The sequence below is a fragment of the Nelumbo lutea genome, chromosome 3, assembly GCF_056320005.1.
Source record: "Nelumbo lutea isolate HS-2025 chromosome 3, American lotus-T2T, whole genome shotgun sequence".
In the NCBI taxonomy this organism is placed as follows: domain Eukaryota; kingdom Viridiplantae; phylum Streptophyta; class Magnoliopsida; order Proteales; family Nelumbonaceae; genus Nelumbo; species Nelumbo lutea.
In genome coordinates, this window is record NC_142686.1 from 24006094 (window position 1) to 24030099 (window position 24006).

At 35.6% G+C, this 24006-nt stretch overlaps 3 protein-coding genes across 4 annotated transcripts; 1 reads left to right on the top strand and 2 right to left on the bottom strand.

Annotated features, from left to right (window-relative positions):
- Nucleotides 1-3000: 3000 nt before the first annotated feature.
- LOC148863653 (uncharacterized) lies at nucleotides 3001-3957 on the bottom strand. Its single transcript, XM_088981359.1, has 3 exons — nucleotides 3784-3957; nucleotides 3346-3456; nucleotides 3001-3278 (listed from the first exon to the last, which is right to left on the bottom strand). The coding sequence occupies exons 1-3, from the start codon at nucleotides 3890-3892 to the stop codon at nucleotides 3148-3150; spliced, it is 351 nt and encodes a 116-aa protein (XP_088837485.1). The 5' UTR covers nucleotides 3893-3957; the 3' UTR covers nucleotides 3001-3147.
- A 4513-nt stretch (nucleotides 3958-8470) lies between these two features.
- Nucleotides 8471-15214, top strand: LOC148863654 (protein ABA DEFICIENT 4, chloroplastic-like). Of its 2 annotated transcripts, none has more exons than XM_088977984.1 (6): nucleotides 8471-8757; nucleotides 10212-10440; nucleotides 14242-14342; nucleotides 14440-14568; nucleotides 14732-14820; nucleotides 14970-15214. In XM_088977984.1, exons 1-6 carry the CDS (start codon nucleotides 8713-8715, stop codon nucleotides 15115-15117), a joined length of 741 nt encoding a protein of 246 aa, XP_088834110.1. In that variant the 5' UTR covers nucleotides 8471-8712; the 3' UTR covers nucleotides 15118-15214. The 2 variants fall into 2 exon arrangements, with proteins under 2 accessions (XP_088834110.1, XP_088834111.1); XM_088977985.1 differs by having other exon boundaries at nucleotides 8496-8757; nucleotides 10317-10440.
- A 3379-nt stretch (nucleotides 15215-18593) lies between these two features.
- Nucleotides 18594-22869, bottom strand: LOC148863655 (universal stress protein A-like protein). The gene is made up of 4 exons (XM_088977986.1): nucleotides 22310-22869; nucleotides 21825-21916; nucleotides 20250-20368; nucleotides 18594-18854 (listed from the first exon to the last, which is right to left on the bottom strand). Exons 1-4 carry the CDS (start codon nucleotides 22521-22523, stop codon nucleotides 18767-18769), a joined length of 513 nt encoding a protein of 170 aa, XP_088834112.1. The 5' UTR covers nucleotides 22524-22869; the 3' UTR covers nucleotides 18594-18766.
- Between the last annotated feature and the right edge of the window lie 1137 nt (nucleotides 22870-24006).

Sequence of the window (24006 nt, forward strand, 5' to 3'; positions counted from 1 at the left end):
AGACTTTGTGATGCCAATTAACAATGCCACTATCAATAATAATGGATAGGGTGTTGTTGATCTTGTTAGGAATGATGTGGGTGAAGAGCTCGGGTTGTGCATCCATCTTGCTCTTGTTTGTCAAAGATTATCAGAATTTGGAAGCATTACTGATGAGTTGATCTCTAAGGAACATCTTTTGCATCATTCATTATCCAGACAATTATACCCAGCATTAAACCTATAAAAAGTAAGGGTGTATTTGTGTTTTGGATTATTCCGTTGGGTCCATTTTAAAAAGATAAGGGAGATGTTAATATATAGCATAAAGTTAAAGGGAGGTTCTAGCCTGTTACCCTTCATTTAATTGTATTTTTATGGATCCCACCATCTATGAAAGGCCAATAACCCAAGAGTTGCATATAGTATTCCTTTCTTCTTCAAAGAGTAAGATGACTTTGAGATAAAGGATTGAATGTACAATAAAGGGAAGGTTTGAAGGAAAGAACCCAATAGTTGCATAGTATTCCTTTCTTTGAAGAAAGAATAAGAATTAAAGAAAAATTTTGTAAGAACTATTAAACTTTCTTGTTGCTGTTAGTTAGATTTACTGAACATCAATTATTAATAGCTTCCCTTGACATTTTGGCATTGCTTTCACTTACCTCTCCTATATTAACAACTTGTCAATTTTAGTTGTGTAAAAAAGACCCACATATCTATGGCTCACATATTATCCTATTCCTTATTTAGACTTTTGAAAAGACAAGAATACTCTATTCCACATTTTAAGTATACTTTTACTTTAGAATAAAAGGAATTTTATTTTCCCTACAAATTACCAAGCTAAAGGTACGCCAAATATAATTTGTAGGTCTTATGTGGTCAGAATAAGCCTGATTCATGATAGGATTGGTTCAGGGTTAATTAACTCACAAACTCTACAAGGTCAAGGCTGAGACAAGGTCTGTAAAAAACACAATTTTGTTCAGCAAATAAAATAGGGAAATCAACCACCTTTTCTTATTTTTATACTCCCCGTTCTTCTTTTTCTTCGATTTCCCCTGTATGACTTGTCCGTTATGAATTCTTTTGCAAGGTTTTCTTTTAGGCATGTTTAACAAATATCAGGTTAGCTCTATTGCTGCTACTATTGCCCATTGCCTTCATGTCTTTAGATCTTTAGGCTGCCTTTGTTTGTGGTGTAAATACCCAACTCGTGTAGTTTTACACTTTGGTCTGATTTTGTAGCCGTTTGGATGATATGTAAATTACCACCGAAAATTGATGTAAAATTCCTCACAAATCAAATTTTACATCGATAACCGTGGAAATTTTCACTCTCATAAAAATTTACATCAATAAGTGTCACTTTTTAAAACCAATGAGTGCAGAACTCATCTGGCCCAGTATTTACACTGCATTTAAATGCAGCCATAACTCTTGGGGGTGTTCTTTTTCTGGATTTTGAGAGGGGGAAAAGTTTATGTTCCTGGGTATCACTTACCGGGTCTCTTAGGTGGGTAAATAACTTTTCCACGTTGGGGGAAATTTGCCAACACTTGAATAGGACAAAAATGTCTTTTGTAATAATGGATTTTTATGACTAAAATGGTCATTAATTTATTTACATGGGAAATAAAAGTACATGGGCAAATGCACTTACCTCGGTAAATATTTCTTGGGAAACACTTACCTAGGAAAGTGCATTTACCCGAGTAAGTGACTTACTGAAAAGTGAACAAGGCCCTAAGATCTTCAAGCCCAGGAGAGTGAAGGAGCCATGTTCATTTAAGAAAACCCTAAAAAATATTTAGATTCAGCTCCATCTCTAGAGATTTGTAGAGAGATAGAGAGAATGTGGTTTTATTGGACTCTAGATCTCCTACCGACAACAACTCTATCCACGCCTACCTACAAAACACTATCTCCATGCATTAAAAATATCTCCCGTTTATAATAACATATGCATGAGGAACATCTTCACATACATAATAACATGTAAGAGAATGAGATATTCCCCATGTGTTGCTGCGATTTTATGTGGGTATTGGATAGAAAATTCAGACTCGTTTTATTGTGATTTTTTATTATTTTTAATTGTAATGAAAGGTGTAGTCCCGGTTTCCTATTTTGAAACTGGTATCACATGGGTTTCATTGTACATGGAAAAGGGTCCGTGTATATTTATAAATATATGCTTTGGGTATTTTTAAAGCAAAAAAAAATAATAAATAAAAATACTTCAGACTTCTATGAAAGACCTTTTGTGATGCGAGAGATTTTTGAGTTTGGCCTGTGGGTCGTTCCTTGGATCCTCTACAATTCATGTCTTGTGTTGTGTTTTGAGTTCTTGACTTTTAGTCTAAAGATCATTTTTGAGATTTTGTCGGTTGGGAAAAAACATGGTTTGTGGGATAAAATATAGTATCTGGGAAGAGAATACCTTTGTGGCAATTTTGTCTCTCATCCTTTCTCATTGTGGTGGACATTTTATTTGTATTTGCTTTCCCTAGAGACATATGCAATCAATCGAACAACATAAATCTTGTATTCTCATGGTTCGTGTATTTATTTACTTTTTTTCTATATCTTATTGCCATTGAATTCATGGTCAAGGATGGAAATATTGTGATGATTTAACATCGGATGTTAACCAACCATTAAGTGATATGCAAAAAGATAAAAATTGTTTTCAAGTGTCATCTAATTTTCTTTATCAATCATCCGGTAAAACCAGACCTGCAATGCCGTCTATTCATCATCTTGCCTTCTCTTCGACGGAATAACCTTTTCAAGCACTTCTGCTTGCTTCTTCTCACTCACCATTACCTTTTTTTGGTTGTTCTTTGGAATACTGCACTGCACTGGAATTTCTTTTGCTCTTCTGAAACATGCCGTTTCCATCGCTCACAGCTTCATCCAAAATTGAGATCCGCCGATCGTACTGAAACCTGTTCTATTGTTTACCAGAGAAACGGCAACAACTGATGTATACAGACTCGTATTTATTTGTTTCCCCTACTACCTAACAAAAAACCGTTTCTTCTTCTTCAGTAATATCTTCTTTTTCCCAATCAAAAATAAAATTTCACTATAATCAACTCCTAAACTTCCCTCGTATCTTCTTTCTTCATTTTCTACATTATTCCTAGCAGAACTGAAACATCAGTAGTAGATTAGTAAAACTGTTGTAGTCCAATCTTGGGGGAGGCGTATATCATGGTTCATAGATCCCTGAGGGCGGTAGCTCCTCTTCTGTTGAGACAAGGAGGCATTACTCCGAGCAGTCACCAGATCTGCAATATCCGGTGTATGCGTCACCAACTTGAAAAGGGAGTTGAGGAAACTCAATAACTCGCCTACCATTTTCAGTTGCAGCAAAAACTTCATGGATGCGTGGACGAGCACCCATGTCGTCGAAGTTCAACTTCAAGGCATGCACCACTCTTGCAGGAAGTAGAACTGTCGAACACGCTGATATACAAAAAACACAAGTTAACCCCATGAAACCCAGATGCAAAACAAATACTACCACCTCCGGCCACCCAAAAGCAACTCATCGAAACGAACCGAAATACAAACCCAGTATTTGTAACAGACATCCAGATGAAAGGAAAAAAAAAAAAAAGAACTTATACAGGCCCCGAACAAATTAAAAAGAAATGGCATGGGAAAAAAACGAATCACTAAAACCCAACTCCATCAAACAAACAACACATCAATGAGAACAACGCCCCTGTAAAAGACATAGCTCATAGAAAGAGAAAAGGAACAGAGGTTTTAGAAGGGAACAAAAATTACCTGGTTTTTTCCGGGATTCAGCTGGGCTACCCATCCTACGAGGCAAGAAGACATCGGTTCCACAACACTCCCTTCTTGTACCAGAGCCTCCAATGAAAACGACTCTCATACCCGAACCAGCTTGAGGCTACTGCTGCAGAGGCCGCCACGCAGCGGGCGACCACCATATTTGCTATTACCAAATCCGGTGCTTGGAGGTTGAGATTGAAGTAACTGTTTGTTTTTTTTTTTTTTTTTCTGATGAACAGTATTTAAGGGTAATTTTGACATTTTGAAAAGTTATAAATGGCACTTGAAGTCACGTGATATACATGGCTGACGGTCCATTAACGTTGGGTATTAAATTGGGCAAAAATTCGGGTACTAGATTGTCAGATTTTAAAGTTAAGGTACTAAATTGGCACTGGCCTAAAATACAGGGTACCTATTAGAAACTTTCCCCAAATTCAATGATAAATTATTAAAATACTTCTAAATTTAATGTTAATTTCTAAAATACCCCTGAATATAGAAGGTGACTTAGAAATCTCATTCCTCCCAAATTCCCAAAATCTTTCTTTGATAGTTATATTTAAATGATAGAATATGATGTATTCTTAGGTGATTGCCTTGAGGGAGGGAAAATTTGAAAATTCCCCATCTCCATCAAGGATGGAGACGAGGGTTGAATCGTTGCCTTGCCATTGGGGATGGGCCAAGGGCTGGAGTGATCATTTTTGGCCCAGCCTAGCCCCAGGTTGGGCTTTGGTCCAACACTTGAGGCTTGGCTTACAATATAATGTAATATATATTATTAATTATAAAATACATAATATACATAATATTTGTATTTTATAATACATTATGTTATGTATTATTAATAATAAATTATATATTTGCAAATATATTTTGTTTTATACTAAAATATGAAAAATCTAACATACAGATATGTAAATATGTGAGTCAACTCAAGTATGAAGTTGTCGTCCTAGGCTAAGCCTTCAACTATAAAAGGATAGGCAAGCTAGGCCAAGTCTAGAATTCAAATGAGTCACATGCCTTATTTTTTGTGCCATAGGCTCAAAGCCTAGCCAAGCCCAACCTAGCTTAGACCCATGCATTATTTTTTTCATGGATTATTACATTATTTAATTTAATTTTTAAATAATTAAATTTTTATTATTAGATGCCGTAAGCCCAGAATTTGGTTTGGCCCAAGTCCAACTATAACCCTAATCATATGTGCTAAGCCCAACCTAGGCCTAGCCTAGCTTGATCCATGATCACTACTAGTTGGGGTAGGGTAGGGAATTTTAGCTACTAGGCAAGGATGGGGAGTGGGTGTCTCATTAGGGGTGTTAATGTTATTCGAAAATTCAATTTCAAATTCGAGATTCGACATAAACAAATCGAATTCAGATAATTCAAATATCTAATTGGTCAAATTTGGATATAAACTACTTCAATTCGATAAATATCCGAATTCGATTGATGATTTAATTCTTATATATAATATATGAAATGTTTATAATGTTTTATATAATTTATGTATATAATAAATAATTTATATATTTATTAATTACATAAAATAATTAATTGGTCAAATTCGAATCGAGTAGAATATTCAAATTTTTAATTGAATTCGAATTCGAATTTTCAATATCCATCGGATATTGAATTGATATTTCTAATCGGATGTTATCTAATTTGATTCGAATTTGATCCATTTACACCCCTATGCCTCACCCCAATACCAGCCCTACTACCATCCCTATGAATCATGATGTTGGTCGCACAATAGTTTTTCAAGGAAAGAAAAGACTAAAAAAGAAAGTAAAATAAAACCATTTTATAAGGTTCCCTACTTGCATCTTCCATGTGTTTATTGGGTGGTGTAGTGGAATTCTTGACCACCGAGATGAATATGGCATTGTTCCACAAATTCATTGAGGAGGTGTTTGATACAATGGTCATGGTGTTGTATCGTTGTTGCGTTTTGAGTTTATCAATACAAATAAATATGCAAGAGAAAGATTTTTTAATTGAAATGTTATGAAAACATTTTGATTTTTGATTTGATAAATACAAATTGATATTTCTACCTAAAACATCAAATTTGGTAGTTCATAGGTATATGCATTTTATAATTGGAATGACACTCATATATGATGCAAGGTTGCAATCAAATAAAGCTCTAATCGAATAGTTCAAACTCGAATTCAATTAGACTCAATTCGAGTTCAAACCTTGGGTAAGCCCGATTAGTTATTCATACTTGAGCTGACCAATAAAAAGTTTGACTCAAAAGTTCATGAATTTAATTCAATTAATACATACATACATACATACATACATATATACATACATATAATATATGTACGTATATATTATAGAATATAAAAATATATTTTTATAATTTATATGCTATATAATATAAAAATATACTATATATTATAAAAAATATCATATATATAATATATAAATATATTTATTTTTGAGCTTTTGAGCTGAACTTGAATTCGTTGAATATTTAATCAAACCGAGCTCGAACTAAAAAATATAGTTTGAGTCGAACTCGAACTCAAACTTAAAGCCAAGCCAAGACATGCCAAAATTGAGCTTAATTTGCCTTGATTGCACCCCTAATATGATGGACAACACATTTTTTACAAATTTGCATTGATGAACCCAAGCCACAATACCAAACATCCCCTTCCCCCAATTAAGCTGATCTGTTGGGATCCATATTTAAGGTCAGATTGGTTCTTGAAAGTTGTGAAATGTGGAAAGTTTATGGAGGCCTTAATCCACATGGAGCCATGGGGGTCTTGCCTCCCAAACTCAAAATACCCCTATTTAAGTTTTAGTCCTATATAATGACTTTGAATAAATGAGGTGGTATAGAGGTACAAATTAGGCTTGGTTGGTAAAGTTGAACTTAATCCCCACCTAACTAAGGTGATTTTTAGTATCATGGTTGTTTATGCTTGAAGTGCTGTCATATGAGTGACACCTAGGTATTTTGCGTTTAAATGCCATTTTTTTTTTTTTGTGTAGTTGAGTCTGTTTTAAATTAAAACACTAATAAAACATTTCTACTAAAAACATAAATCAAGGGATGTTGGGGATATATAAACACCAAATTAGCATTTTCTCTATCAGCTGCCCATTTGAAAAAATAATCTAATGATCTGGCTCTTAGTTGGCATCCTACATGGCAGAGTAGAGATATACTCTAGTGCATTGCATACTACCAAAGATGGATATGCACCATGGAATACCATAAACTCTACCTCTAAAACAAAAGATTTTTTGTTTTATGCTTGTAGAACAATTCGATCTTTACTTAGATGTAATAATAAGCCAATCATCAGAAATCATTTACTTTTATGACCATTGGATGAGAATCAAGTGTATGAAAGTGGTTTCATATTGGGTATAAATATTTCATTTGAACATTTTAGGAGCAATGCCAATTATCAAACACAATACTGCACAAAACATTTGTTCAATACTTAAGTCATGACAATGGTACTAAACACAACTTAAATGTATGGAACCTTCAATTGCAGTCCTAACCCAATCTGATCTTCAGCTCAAGACTTACTACCGAACCAAAATATTCAAGATTCTCAACCACTATCCAAGTCAATCGTGAGATTGGATTGAAAATAGTTGTGCTTAGGGTTGGCCTAAATTGCGGGTGTGAGTTGAGCTAGGTTAAGTTGGCTGATGTCAACTCTAATCCAACCTAAGTTGTTGAATTCTCAACCTGATGACATCCATATGGGATGGGCTCTTGTTCAAGCCCGGATCTCCTGCCCATGAGAACCCTGCCCATGTTTATTACAGTTATACATGGAGAACATCTCATCCTCTACATAGTATTATGCAAAGGGTGTATTGTGGGTATGCGTGGACAGGATTCTCGTGAATAGGAGATCAGGAGTCCTCTTGTTGGGTTTAAGGTGACTCAATTTCTTTACTTTTTTTTTCCTAAAATAGGAAAAGAATAAATCTTCATAAATGGGCTACGTTAGGAAAAGAATAAATATTGGTATTGCACACCGTACAATAAACTTGGATATGGTTGTATATAGTAATGCACTCTTAATATGGATGGATATAGTGGGAAGATATCGGGAAGACTCTTACAAATTTCACAAATATATCAATAACACTAATTCTAAGATTGAAATAAATACTAATAACTCTATTCAAGTTTTCATTCACCATTTATCATAAACCATTAACCTAAAAAAATACTATAAACTGTTTTAATTGATAGATATAGAAAAGGAAAAAAAAACTATTGACTAAGTCAATGGATTCAATGGTTTAGCCGGTTGAACCATTAGACCATTTAACTCAATTAAGTAATGGATTTAGATATTTATTATTATTTTTCTTGTTTTTTTCATTTAGGCTCAATTTGGAAGAAGTACAAATATAAATATATACAGTGCAAATAAATACAAAATACAAGTTTTTGCACTACTTGTATTCCTTTCAAATTAAGCCTTAATATCAAATAAATGACTAAATTTATTATATTTTTTTATATACTTATTTATTTTTATATCTATATATTTTAATTTATAATATGACTCATCGATTCAAACAATTGAATCATTGACCTGCCAGTGAGATGGAAAAATGATTCGGTTTCCGGGTCGGTTTTAAAAAAAATTATCACAAAAAACAAAATGCAAATAGTGCAAGCGGGCATGAATGCTGTTGGATCAGGAAACCTGCTGAAATGCTGAGTGCGGCAATAACCCTCCAGTCTGGGGGTCAGACTGAGAGCTGCGTGTCCTTTCGCCGCCCCTCGAGGACGGAATTCCACACCACTTCATTAAGTAGCATTTTTATGCGGAGAAGCAGATACCCATAAGCTAATTTGGATTTAATGTGTTTTTACTTTTTAGGCATCTCAGCTTCCCAGACGAGATGGTGCTTTTAGCTTGCTCTTTCCGTTCTCAAATCCCACTCAAGGTCAGTACTTCTGTATCCTCAATGCTTCTATAGCTCCTCTATTTTCGTTTAGGAACGATGAACCTAGATATTTGGTGTTGTTTGGTTTCTCTTCTCGGCAGATTGATTTTTATCAGTTTTCTGTTTGGTAGCTATACTCATACACCCGGCTAACTGGGTAAATTTCGGGTATAGTGGAGTTGGATACTTGGCATGTTTCTGAAATTTGAAATTTCTTTTTATCTTGGCATTTCATGTTTCTTTGGTTTGCCAAATTTCTGGTTGATTTGAATTGGATATTTGGTATACTTAGATTTCTGATTTAGTTATGTTGGCCATTAAACTTTTCTCTTATATAACCTTTTCTTTTCGATTTCCAAGCTGATAATGTCATGCCAAAGTATGTTGCGAGTCATAGATTAAATGTACCAGGAATATGGGAGCTCTTTTCTTTTTTCCTTTATGGTTTTCCTTAACTGGTAACTGGAATGTGATGTTGGTCCATTGTTCTTTCTGTCTTGCTTTTTATACCGAGACGTTTCTGTTATTATGCACATTTTTCATTTTGTGAATGCCTATGTATTTTATTAAGCATGCCTTACAGTTTTGGTTAAGATTTTCCAATACATAATAGAAACTTTGATCTGGGTAATTTGGTTGATTATGCAATTTTGAATTCCTCTGTATTTAATTACGCCAAATTTCGAGGTTGTAAATCTTCTGCCTTGTGTATTTGAGGTTCTTTCATTTTTCTTCGTCTCTTCCTCCATAATTGTATCGGATGTTTTCTATCTTAATGCTTCATAACTATTTACAGTACTTAATTTATGTTTTATGCATATCTAATCCATCTGGATACAGCATATCCATCATCAAGATTTTAGGTGGGTATGAATTTTAGATTTTCTCTTGGTTATTTGGTGTACTTATTTTTCATTTACTTTGATTATTTAATTCTTGGGAAGGTGATAATGATTTCTCTAAATGATAATATTGTGATGATTCAGAGCAAGCTACACATTATCTGGAGAGTGGAGAGATAGTCATACAGTGGACATATTAGATATTAAGATGGGCAATTGAGATGTAAAATATGATGAATTAAGCACAAATGATACAGACTGGCATCTGAGCCTAGACTCTTATTAAACTTTTAAAAGCTCCTCCTTTTTTGTTTATTTTTAACTTTGAAATATCTTCCTTTTCTAAAAGAAATTCTTAAGTTTTTTGGTTTGAATTCCTTTCATCTGGATCACATTACACTCTAATGGAGCATGAGTCATAATAATGGTTCTTTTCAAAAGAAATTCTTAAGTTTTTTGGTTTGAATTCCTTTCATCTGGATCATATTACACTCTAATGGAGCATGAGTCATCATAATAAGTATTTCCAGTGTGCACAATCTGGTACAAAGATAAGTTTTGTTTCTGGCGATGTAATATATTTTTCTTATGTCGATAGAGTCGTCCTTGTAGGTTGGTTGGTTTTGGAAGATAAAGCAATCTCATCCTACACCTGAGATGGAACATAAATCCATGGTTGCTCTCAGAGGTATGAATACTGGACTTTTTGGTCAACAGGTTCCAAGAATTGGGAGCATGCTATACAGTGAGTGGAATTTCATAAAGGGATCAAGACATTTCCTCAGTCCAAAAATTGCAACTTTTGTACCTCACAGAAAAGGCCGTGGAGTATATGCTTCATGTAATCTTGACTCCTTTTTCTTCAACCTCTCTGTCATTGACTCTTTTTTTCCCATTCAAATAGATTTTTATCAGAAAGGTTGCATAACTGGGTTTTTTCCTGACTAAATTTCATTACTAAAATCTCAGAACTGTAGAATTATAACTAGGTTGCTTGTTTCATTCTCCCATTTGGTACAGAAAATTCTACTGTTGAGATTAGCCTTCTGCTGGTTAACACTTCTCATACTATATTTGTGGTCGGGTAGAAACTCTCAAAATATCTGGACTGCCTGGACATCAGACCTTAATATTTTTCCTTTTCTCCATGCACGATCCTATTAAGGAGAGGGAGATTAAGTTTCTCCATACATTCTATGAGTAAAAACCCCTGCATCGCATCCCAGGGTTTAGAGAGATAAGACTTGGTTCACATGTCTTCCTCATGATAGAATGTTCAGGGTGCTCATGGCCTTCTTCTTTGCAGCATGTCTTCTGGGTAATGAGGAAAGAGCATTAATCTCTATTCTTGATTTTAAGATCATGTGGCAGCAATGTCTTATTCCCATGGCTTTCCACAAACAAGATTGCCCTTCTCCATGTCACTTGCCTTACAAAACAGAAAAGATCTCTTTTGGCTCGCTTTTCAGACTTATGGTTCTTATCCCTAGGAGAATGCAGTTCTTTAAAATATCCATATTTGCACATGTCATGCAAGGGACTGGGGAGTTTCTTAATTCTCCTAGGCAGATGCAACATATCTGTTCAACTCTCTGGTGGTACTGTCCTTGTTGAATACAATGTGTATGATCTCCCACAAGTAACTTGACTGGCTGATACTCAAAATAAATGCAACAATTGGCAAATTCACTTTAGGTTTTGTCTCTTGTCAATTCCAAGCTTCCTTGTTTCTCAGTGGTAGAAGCTGAAATCATCCTCTTGCAGATGCTTGGGTGTAATGATATGCCTCTCCACAGCATGCAACTCCATAAAAACCAGATCTTATCTGATTCCAGCGAGGAGAGTAATCTTTAGACTAACCTGAAGGATTAAGAGCTTCATTTGGACCTAAGAAGTAATAGCTCCAACCTACATGCTGATATTCTAGGAGTCTATTTCAACACATCAATCATATCATTGAAACCTTGATGCAACCAGTGTCTTTCTCTCAGTGCATCAATTTTCAAGTGAAGTTGTTCTCAACACACTCTAGCCACTTAAGTAAGGCATGCAGTTCTAACTGTATATTAAACTTTTGAATATTCATAATGATACCATATTGCATATTATGTTGTTTGATAATCAGTTCCTGAGCATGAATTCTTGTTTGTGTCCCAATACACCTTACACCCCAAATTTTACTGTGGTTTAGTGTTTTAAGTGGCACGTGAAGCTGATGCCTTGAGACTTGTCTCAACTTAAGGAAAATGCTCCAAGGCTCAACCTTGAGGGTCACACCCAAAATTGTAAGGGACATGTTGAAACATTGAGATGCCTTGTGTCAAGAACAAGCTTTGTCATCTATTAACTTTAAGGGTTCTCATCAAAAGATCAAGTTAAAGATTAATTTTAAGGGTTTTGTTTTTTTTTTCTTTCTTTTTTCTTCCATATTGTGTCTAAGTGATCTATTTAACTATATAGTGTTTGTAACACCCAATTCTTTTCCTTTTTACATTGGAAGCTTTCTGATAGCCATGGAGAATTTTGAAAGTGCAATTAATTTTTTTTAGAGCTCTTAATAATTCCTATTTCTTGTTTATATGACGATCAATTCATTTTTACATTCTTCTTACATAAAACTGTTGTCCTTTTATGCATATTTCTATAATTAATCCCATTTTGGTTCATGTATTTTCTTAAAAGAAAAATCTCCTGAGACTTAAAGCCTCACACCGAGTTAGAAGATCCTAGTGCCTTGTCTGAAACCTCTGCCAGTTTAAAAAATTGATGTGTGTTTCCTCATTATTAAGAGTTAATTATTCAGTAATTTAATCCTGCTCCAAGTTGGGGAAAAAGGAGATCACTTTGGATTAGGAAGCTTATTTTCATCGCTATCATTATAAGGAGTGTTTCACACTGTTGCAGTCATATATTTAACACAAAGATACTTATAAAGTCAAGAATCTTACTCATTTGGGACATGATTAGTTTTGTATTTAATTTTCTCACAACTGTATTGAGGATGTAATAATTATATCTTCACATTTTTATATATGGCTTGTCAATTTGCAGCCAACTCCCAAGGTTTACTAGAGCAAGAAAAACATTCATTTATGACCATAACCATGTCTGTGCACATGGTCATAAGAAAATTTCAGAATTTTAATAAAACCTAAGAAAATATTTTGCATTTCCCCAAGGTCTGGAACTACAACATCTTGGAATAAAAAAAAATATCAAAATATCCTTAAGAATTTCCCTTTATTTTGGAAAACTTCAATATGTCACTGAAGTTCTCAATTTGTCTTGTGTAAATATTTCAAGTTTTGATAAAATATTAACGGCATTTTACCAATTTTTCCAAAAGCAATTAGAAACAATCATGGGATATAGAAACACCCTAACAAGAATTTTATATAAAATTAAAAATAAAAGGTTTTTGTATTTGTTGATTGTAGACCTTTGAATCAAGAGTTGTAACTGGATTCTTTAGAATATACAGCTCTTTTAAATTTTTTATTAATAATTGGTTTAAAAATAATTAACTCTTTATAATAAGGGGATTGATTTGGGCAAATCGCAATGTTTATATGGGGTCACATCCTTAATCATTGTTGGTAAAGGATACATGCTTTTAAATACAAAAACACTAACATGTTTCGACTTCTATCATTACCAACAGTGATTTACTTGTGTCTTTTTACTAGAGATATATTGATTTATGAAGATGAATCAATCTGGGTATATCACATTGTTTATATGGGGGCACATCCTTAATCATTGGTCAAAGGATACATGCTTTTAAATACAAAAACACCAAGTGTTCTGACTTTTATCATTACCAACTGTGGTTTACTTGTGTCTTTTCACTAGAGATGTATTGATTTATCAAAATGGAATTCGCCCAAATCTGTCTCCTACAATAACCAATTAGTCATATGCTAACATAGTAACAATTGTAATACTCAACTCAGCTGAACTCAATTAAACCTTGTCCCAACTATATGGGGTCTTCTGCATAATCCTGTTCCACCATTCTATTCTGTTGAGTGCCATATCCCTTGTTAAATTATGGGCCTTAAAATCATAATAATAGATAATTAATATTTAATCTAATAATATGGCCGTACAAGTCAAGATAAAGATGATTTTAAAGAGCCTCAAACGAAAGAAGTAAAGATGTGAGAGTTATACTTTGTTTTTAAGGATATTCACTTTTTTATGATGATAAATTAGATGCTCCCATCAATGTCTATTTATGGTTTTTAATATTTTATCGTTTGTTGTATATAGTACATTGTCACTGATGATATACCTCTTTAATCACTTCTTTAACTGTAGCACTAGTATTCCCTTATTTCCTTGATTCATTCTTCATTATTTAGCCCTCGTCAGCATTGAAGAATTCCCTCCATCAAGTTATGGAAATAAAGGAGTTTCAACTGATACCTTTGATATGAGAGAATAGAATATGTTCTCATATTTCTTTATATTCTTTTACATTGCAAAATCCATCTTGTAGGTTGCAATTTAACATTGTTGAGAACCTTATATTGTGGTCCTCATATTTCTTTTGTGTATATTTTTTTTCAATGTTGTTGACTCTGGTGCTGTTATTAACAAAAGGTTCTATAATTCTTGTGATGGTTATTTTCTCTTTCAGGGTTTATGAGTTCTCAAATCGCTAGCAGTGTTTTCACCTTGGGAACAGTTGCTGTTCTGCCATTTTATACACTTATGGTTCTGGCTCCCAAAGCTAAGTTGGTATGCTTTATGTGATTGATTTGTGGCTTATATCAATGACATTGAACTAGAGATCAATTACATACATACTTGCTTTATTGCATCCCTTTTAGTGCAGACCAAGAGGTCAATTGAGAGTACTGTGCCATATGTCATCCTTGGACTTCTGTATGCATATCTCTTATACCTCTCTTGGACACCTGACACCATACGGTTGATGTTTGCAAATAAATACTGGCTACCGGAGGTATGTACTCAAGCGGCATGTTACAGATTCAAATTGTCATGATATCCCCATTGATTTTCCAACAAGGTTATATTGTTGATTATCAGAAAAAGAAAGGGGAAAAGGTTTCTTGATTTCTACTTCCCAATTTCTTTATTGGTTACAAACTCTTGGCTCTGCTCAGCTGTCTAGCATAGCAAAGATGTTCACAAGTGAGATGACTTTAGCTTCTGCATGGATACACTTGTTGGCTGTAGATCTCTTTGCTGCAAGGTTCATCACACTCTCTCTCTCTCTCTCTCTCTCCATGTTTTTACCTGCAGTGAGTATGATTACCTTGTCTCTGTTAAGGAGGTGATAATTGATAAGCTATTTTTATTGGAATTGCAACTCCATATTTATGTCTTTTGGTATCTATGCAGGCAAGTGTATCTAGATGGACTGGACAATGAGATTGAGACCCGGCACTCAGTTTCTCTGTGCCTATTATTTTGTCCCATTGGAATTGTTACTCATGTTATCACAAAGATACTAGCCAAAGGAACTCAGAATACTCAGAAAACCACGTGACTGGAATACTGGAATAGAGTTAATGCAAAATGAATGGATCTTGAAGGACAAAATTTTATGTCTGAAAATTCCAATCAAGTTATAATGCTTTGTTTCATTTTTCATTCCACACTTTACGGAATGGACCAACATATTGCATTTCTTCTATGAGGAGATCACAATTTACATTTAATTTTTGCTTTAACCAAATGGACGAGTTCAAACATCCCTCTGGAATTGGAATTGCTGGATTTGATGAAGAAATTGGCTTGGGTATTGAAACCTCTGAGTTGCCAACTCTGAAACTTTTCAGTCCAGCCTTCTCGATAAGCATCCTTGCTGAAACACTCTATTCAAGAAGATTTCCAAACAATGCATCCTCCCTCAGGCTGAGTCAGCCACCTCCTTTAAATGAAACCATATCTCATCAGCACTCTTAAGAGGGGAAAAATTCAGGAAGAAAGAGAATCTTCAAAACTGTATCATTTCCACTTGCTGACAAGTCTTCCTTCGCTTGGAAAGGTAACGCACGGTAGCCAAAGATGAGACGTCAGAAGGTTCCTATGCACTATGCGAAGTTCACAGTTTCACACCATTAACTTATCATCATCATCAAACGTATAGTATGAAAAGTATTTCTATTATTAGAATTCTCTCTCTCTCAACGTATAGAAGGACAAATCACTGCTTGTCATTCTTGGCCTTTGAGAAGGAAATGGACTTCATTAGAATCCAAATATTAACTTCTGTCTCTATACTTTTCTCTTTCCGGTCATTCATGGTTGGGGAGTGTATGGGCATCTCACTGTATCTGTGAATGTGGGATAAATCTGTTATTTTTTTCCTCTAATTAATAGGAAAAATCCTTGAACCTCCCCCTAAGGTTTTTAGCACTTACTAAACCTTCCCATAGTTTTACCCTTAATCCTTGAACATCCCTTGTCAAAGGTTTCTACCGATAATTTTGGCAAAATGGAACAAATATGGAGAATCGAAATGGTGGAACGGGATTCATATAGTCGATCCCATTTAATTGAGTTAAAACTTAGATGATGATGATGGAAGAAATATTGAGAATGTTATGGGGTTTTGGATGTATTAATCTGATACCCAAAATGCCCCTTTGTGTGTGCGTGAGAGAGAGATTATTGTTGTTCAGCGTGGAACCTATCTAATGGTGCGGTTCCCATCTTCATTACCTACTTATAATAAACAATTCATGAAGGGAAACCCGAAGGATTTTGAAAAAATCTCGAGGTGGGCACCTCATTGCTGTTATGATGAGGGTGTCGGCATTGCAGCACAGGTCTAGATGGCTTCAACGTAGCTTAGGAAAACCTACTTATTCTGCAACTCATGAACCGATTCCACTGTATGTATTCAAACTTGGAAATCCCAATCCATTATGAACAGAAGAGTAGCTCATGCCATTAGAATAGAAGGCCTTGGTGCAACGTTGAAGGCTAACATGAAGGATTCTGGGGTTATGGACATGTGGTATGTCACGAGTCCAGATCTGCTCCTCACACTGACCGCACAGCCTGTTCTGGCTGCACATCGGGAACATCTCCTATACTTGCATTTATTATTCATGGAGAGGTGTTCTCAATACAGGGTGGGACGTGGCTGTGAGATCAGTGTGAGGTGAACTCTACGAGGAACAGATCTCAATTTGTATCTCGCAAGTCTGATCTCTTTGGTGCAGTACAGTAGAATATTGGGAGATCACATCAGCGCCCTGCAGGCACTTCACATGCACATCTCAGCGTGCATTGGGTACATCTCCCGTGCTTGTCAATGAGAGATATTCCCAATAAGAGATGTGCTGTGAAGTTGAGTATTGTAGTTGACTTAGTCAAGTGGAGGATGGATTAACCAAATCGTATATGGAATGACAAAACACAAACATCACCAATTGGTTTTCCAAGTTGACCCAATAAATGATGATGATGATGATGATGACACTCATGATAATGGCAATTTAACACAGCATGGTGACTGCTGAGTTGGTGAGAAAGTAGTTTGTAAATTGTAATGAATGAAGATAGATCCCAAGAGAAGAAAAGGCAGAGGGGTCTCTCTCTGTTTTTTTTTTTTTCTTTTTCTTTTAGGCTCAATTTGAAAAGAGTACAAATGCAAATATGTACAGCCTAAATACATACAAAATATAAGATTTTGCATTTTACATATTTGCATTTGTACTCCTTCCAAACTCAGCTTTAGTAAGAGGGGTGAGGCCAGGCCACACCCCAACAATCAGAACGAACTTTATCAGATCAGTCCAAAATCTGGACATCTCTCCAGACCTGAGATTTCTGGCTCTGGCCGAATGATTGGTTTCTCTAAAAATATGATGAAAAGACATGCAAGCCCAAATCTCTTATCCAAAATTATGTTTTCTGTACGCCAAAGAGGAGAGATAGAGCTCTTTTTTTAATCTTCAGACGTTCAATAATCAATTTTCCATCCCCTTCAACTCGAACACTGCTCCACTCCTTTTCGATAGTCAGCAACATTGCTTCTCTTTCCGCTAGAACTTCGCAACAAAAATGGGATTAATCGGACCATACATAATATAATGATTCCATTATGATTTTAAACTGCAAATGCTTACATACTATTCCTTTCTGTTGTTGAAAAAAGATGAGAATTGTAAAATTATCATGAATGATTTTATACCACAAACCAAAACCCAGATTTCCTACTCACTTTTTCTACCCACTCTCTACTCGCCATGAATTGCAATTGCACATTTGAATTGAGAGATATATGGTTGCAATTGACGACGGGTAGAGAGTGAATAGGAAAAGTGAATAGAAAATCCCATTTGCAAACCAATGCTTTTTTAGACTAGCAATTACACCAAAACTGATTTCTCTGAAACCCAGTTTCCTACCCATTCTTTACCCGCATCTCTATTATGAATTGAAAGATGTGTGACTGCAATTCACGGCGAATAGAGAATGGATAGGAAAAGTGAGTAAAAAATCTCGTTACTCTCTGTGCCCCCTTGGGAGGGACTTTCATGTAATAGCTTCTACGTTGCAAGGTAAGCCCCATATGAAATCGACTCTCCGGTGAAGTTAATTTTGGCAGCTTCTTCAAAGCATCTCAATCTACACTAAAGTAAAGCCCTCCCAAACGGCCTTCAATCTCAGATGATAAATATCTCATCAAGCAGAAAAGCTCTACTCCATGTGAATATCTCATACTCGGCTGACATAACAGACTATGCCCTTCATTTATGGATGGAATTCTTCTATGATCGTTAGGAAGGGACAGAATTGGAGACCGGATTCAGTACTCGCGATGTTTATACTCATACCGCCCTCACAACATTTACAGCCGTGCATTTGGAACATCTCTCTACTTGTATTTTTTTCATCCTGTAGGGCTGCTGCAAGTGGACGGTGCGAGTACAAATTTTGTGAGGACGGAGTCCAGATTCAGAGGGATTGCATCGACACATGCTTTCGGCAAGCCGAAACCGAAAAGCATTTAACAGAAATTCTGAATTAGAAAAGAAGGAAGAGAAAATCTACAACAGCCAAATTCAAATATCCATAGCTTGAGTCTGGCTACCTTACAAAACAATCTCTTCACTCTATCAAACAACATATGCATGGAGGAATTTTGTATTTTTCCAAATGATCTGAAGTTTGTAAAGTGATCAAGCTTTCTCTTCTTGTTTCTTCACTACAAGAACAGGACAGTTGCAATGATGAACACAATAGTTACTCACGCTCCCTAAGAAAGCCCTGTTTCAACGAATTCATATTAGTACTTAACTATAAATTAATGCATCAACTGTATTTCAGAAACTTTCATCTAATAGGATGTGTTAAGCAGACTCTCTATTCATTTTAAGATGAATTATTATCAATATATTCTCTTATTCGAACTTTTAAAACAAAAATCATGAGGTGAGCCACTACAGTATATTAGCTGCTGCCAGAATTTGCCTACAAGAGAATAGAGCTGAACTTAAAGGATGGACAAAAGAAACCACTTTGGTAGAATGTATTTATAGCATACGCACGACCTTAGAAGCCATTTGTGATATTAGAATCCTAAGCATCATATATGTTATATTTCAGTCATATACTAGGGTGCTTAAGCACAGAACCAGTTGTCACAATTAGGAAATTTAGATATGTGTATGAGTCATGTAGTTGGTCTGTTTGCATAGAGCAAAAATAAATGTTTCTGAAACAGAAATTAGAATATGGGTCAATCAAAAATGGTAATTCACTAGATTCCTTTTGATCGCTACCGTTTTACATGAAATCCTGATGGCCCGTTTGGTTCATGGGAATAGGAGTTTGGAATCGGAATCAGAATGATCCACTCCAATTCCAACTGTTTGGTTGGGTAGGATCAGAATCCCATTCCCATTCCTAGTGGAATGGCCATTCCCTCCCCCTCCCTTGGGAATGAAATCCCATTCCAGCTTATTCCAATTCTTGTCTGAACCAAACAGACTATGGCAATAGACCACTCCTATCCAATTCCGAGGGATTGTGATTCCGATTCTGACTATGATCCAATTCCCCCTCTCCGTTGATTATTGTCAAATTTAGCACCAATAGCTCTCAGTTGATTAGCTTAATAAGGAAATTGTAGGGAGAAGATGTCAATAGCAGATAGCCATAAAATACAATGTCCATATCCAAACCACCCCTCCCTAGACCCCATATTTCTGTGACCAGTAATGGGTAATGGCCTTTTATGAGATAGCCATGAAATGCCCTACACCCCTCCATTACAACAAGGTGGTGTTGTCAATGTCCCGCTGGAAATACTTGTCAGTGTTCCCATTTTTCACCAAGGGTGCCACTAGAAATTTTGGCCAAGATGCAAACATAAAAGTGTAAAATGGGCTTCTGGTAGCATATGAACTCAACTATTATAGTTGCCCTTACACTGCACATGGTTAGGGGTAATTTGCAAGGAATCTATAAAACGCAAGTGAATCTTGCAAAACACAAAGCACAAGAGCAAATAAAACCAGCACACTTAAAAATAAAGATTGCACACAAAAAGAACCCTAAAGTTAAACTAAGGCTAGAAAGTAATGATTTGAGAGCATATGGATATACATGCAACATCATATTGTTGCACTGGAAATTCAACTCCAAAGGAAAACCACTGACCTTTTCAGAGTTCCCCGTCCATGACTACCTAAAATAAGTAGATTGATCTTGAACTTTTCAACTGCATCACATATGACCTCCTTTGGATCCCCAACTTCTGTGATTGTCTCTGCAACAACCTATTGTGAAACAAACTATAACTATTATATTGGGGCTCAGTTGTAAGGCTGTAGAGCAAAATCTAAGGTGGAAATTTTAAAGTCTAATGGGGTAGCCGAGGCTACTCAATTTCTGTACTAATTCTCATCTCATTTTTCATAATAAAATCACCTTTGCTGATAAAAAAGAAAAGACTATAACTATTATAATTCAATCATGCACATGAAGGTGCACATGTCTAGATGCAGAAGGACACATCTTGATCATGTATTGATATCAGACATAAAAAGGAAAACTAGAAACAATATGTAGTTGGCCAAACAAAAGACAGGAGCTATTGATCAGAAATGCTTGTGGAATACCATCACTTTACCAGCATGCTAATGGAATATCATTACCATTTCCTAATGGGAGTTTTTGGCTATTCTTTATACAATATTATTATATGGATTAGATTTTGTTTCCAATCCATAGCTAACCTATAACCAAACTTAAATATAGAATCCCTTTTTTTTTCTTTTGATCTTAAATATAGAATCTTTTTCAGCAATAAAGATATAAAATTATCTAAGATTAACAGCAAAGAATAAGTAAACATTTTTTACTCGTTTTTTCTGTTTAGTTATTTCCACATATAGTTTTCAGAACATGACTAAGTATCTCATTAAAGAAAGAAGCATCTTGTCCAAATTCCAAAATAAATAAAATAGTAGATCCATAAAGCTTTGCTTTTGTCTAGATAAATAAGAAGAAATCAGGGATACAGAAGATCGTCTCTAACCAAGACACGTTTTATGAGTTTATACTACTGCCTTAGGCGGTTCCAGCAGGTTTTCACAACCAATAAGGCATAATTCTTATCCTCAAGTATAGAAGGTCATGGGTTTCTCTAGTTCCAAACAGAGAAGTACCTCTGAAAGTCCTCCAGATGCTAGCGAAATTTCTAAGAGATACTATGGAAAATCATCATTTCTGGGGTTTCATTACCTTCATCAAAAAGAATATCCTTATTAGAGTCATTCAACATCTTGCCAACTGACTTCAACTTAAGGAAGAAATTGTTTGGCTCCCCAAAGATTTTCATATTCCTTTGCCCTCACAATCATTACATTTGTAATTTGTACCAAGTTCTGCGCACCCAATCCCAAAGTTTCCAGGTTCTTCATATTCTATTCCTTATATTCATTTTAGAAAACACAGCATTAAGCCAAATGGTCAACTAGAAATACCAAATGTTTCATTGTTCTACCACCACCTTGGATTAATCATCAAAATTACTAGCAGAAGAGCCTAATTCCCAGGTCAACCAGTTTGGGTTGCAAAACGTTGCCTTTTCTGAGCAATCTAAGGATCTGCTTGGTTGTACCATGCCATTGAATCACTACGGTATCTCAATTGACAAATTATGTTTGTGAGTCCAGATCAGCTAGAAACAAAATTAAAATTTTGGAGAAAAGAAATAAGTGAAATGAGTACCCCTTGAGTAGCGCACATGTCTTTGGCTTTTTCCAGAAGAGCCAAAGCGGCCTTCCTTTGATGTTCTTGTACAGATTTAATCAACTCGGGATCTGTGTAACAAAGAAAACATGAAACTAGTAAATAAAAGTCATGGTATCATAATAATTCCAAATCCAACAAAATAACAAGTCAGACAACTAAATCCATAGATTAAATCAGTTTATTACTCCTAAGACCTTCAGGGAAGACCAAAACCAAAATAAAAAAAAAAAAATTACACCCAAAACTCATTACTTTCACCGAAGTTCTCCCTAAAACCAGGAAGTGACTTAGTAACACCATTGCAATCAGCTAGAGGTCATAGACAAAGAACAAACCATGGTCTCTAAATGGGAATAAAAAGGGAAAACAAGAGAAGAAAGAAAGACGATTAACTTCAGAAACCAAAACTGAGATCCCCTCCCCCCCTCGAGCACAAAAAAAGGGTACCGGTGGATCGTAACTGGTAGCAACACAAAACATGCGAGCAGAACCGGGAGACGCGGCAGAGAGGTAAGCGAAATCAGCCAAAGACTGAACAGTGAAGATGATGAGCGACGACGTGGGGAGGAAATCTTGAAGATGGTCGAGTACCCACTTGAGCGCGTAGTGACTGCACTCGCTTTCATCAATAGCGATCATCACCTTCTTCTTACACCCCGGTTCTTCATTCGCCATGTTTTGGGGTTTCTTGCACACACAAACACAGTCACACACCTTTCCCTAATGTTAATGTTCTTACTTCTTCGGTCTGAGCTAATTCCAGTTTCAGCAGAAGCTCTCGACTCAGCGCCCTCTTTCAATAAATGCCACGTCAAGTTGGATTTTGGACATCCAGCCAACTTAGAGAAGGGAGCCCCACAAGAGAAGGATTATCCATATCCCAAATTTTGAGAAGACAAAGTAAGGTGCCGTTTGGTAAGGATATATACTTCCACCAAATAAACTAAAAAAAATGAAAACACAGGGTGTCCAGCTTCTAAACAGTCAACAAAAACCAAGTTTACTGATAAGGTGTTAGTGCAAACAGCTTAAAATTATAGGATTAATTGATATAAACCGTCTGATATCTGATGTTGAGTTAGTGCATGAATAAAAAATACTCAACCTTAGTTATCCCAAGAAAAGGTCCACCTTACATTCATTGAGGGGTACAACTCGGACGGATTGGTTCGAGGTGGACCTACGCTCAACTCTAAGATGCAAACTCGAATTCGGTTTGAAGGCTCAGTTTGGAAGAAATATAAATGCAAATTTATACATCTCTCGCGTGTATTGAGAACATCTTCTAATCATGATATCATCAATTTTGATATATTATCGGTAGATATACATGGCGGAGATGTATTGTGACGCGTTGTGGGGTAGAGATGTCAATTCGTACAATTTATAAATACAAATAAAATAATATAAAATATAAGTTTTTGTATTCTATATAATTACATCTATAATCTTTCCAAACTGAGCTTAACTTTAACTTAAGCTTAATCCAACAATTCAGACTGGACTTCAACTTGGGTTGGGTTGGTCAAGACGAAATTGGTCAGGTTTAAAGAAATATATATATATATATATATATATATATATATATATATATATTGTGCAAATTTAATTGTAAAATGAATTAAAACTTGATATCGTAGGTTTATTATCTTTTTATATAAAAATATAATATAAATAAAATATATGTTATTTGTCCAGCGGCCAAAATTTTATGACCCAGAACACCCTGAAACCTGAAAAGTGAAAACTCAGACCTCACCTACGCAAAAGCTGAGGTCGGACCCGCCCAAGTTGCGGCCCTAAATCCTAATCCTTATTCATTCCTTCTTTAAATTATGATGTTGAAGTAATGTCCAAAATGGATTGATGCTGCTGGAGACGTGGAGAGTTGAGGGACAAGGACAAATTTCGTGCAATATCTCCACACAATTTTGAGGTAGGACAATTTTCGTGGTTCAAACCAACCCGGTTTTTGAGCACCGGCTTGGCTTGGGCCCATGCCTTGGGAAGTGGGATCTAATTCAATCCTTGTCACCCAACCCAACCTTGGGTTGTGGGCTTTGGAAGAAGAACCCCACTACAGGCACCATAAGTCCATAAGCAAAATAGGGGTGGCAACGAGCTGTTATCGAGCTTAATTTAGTGACTCGAATAGAAC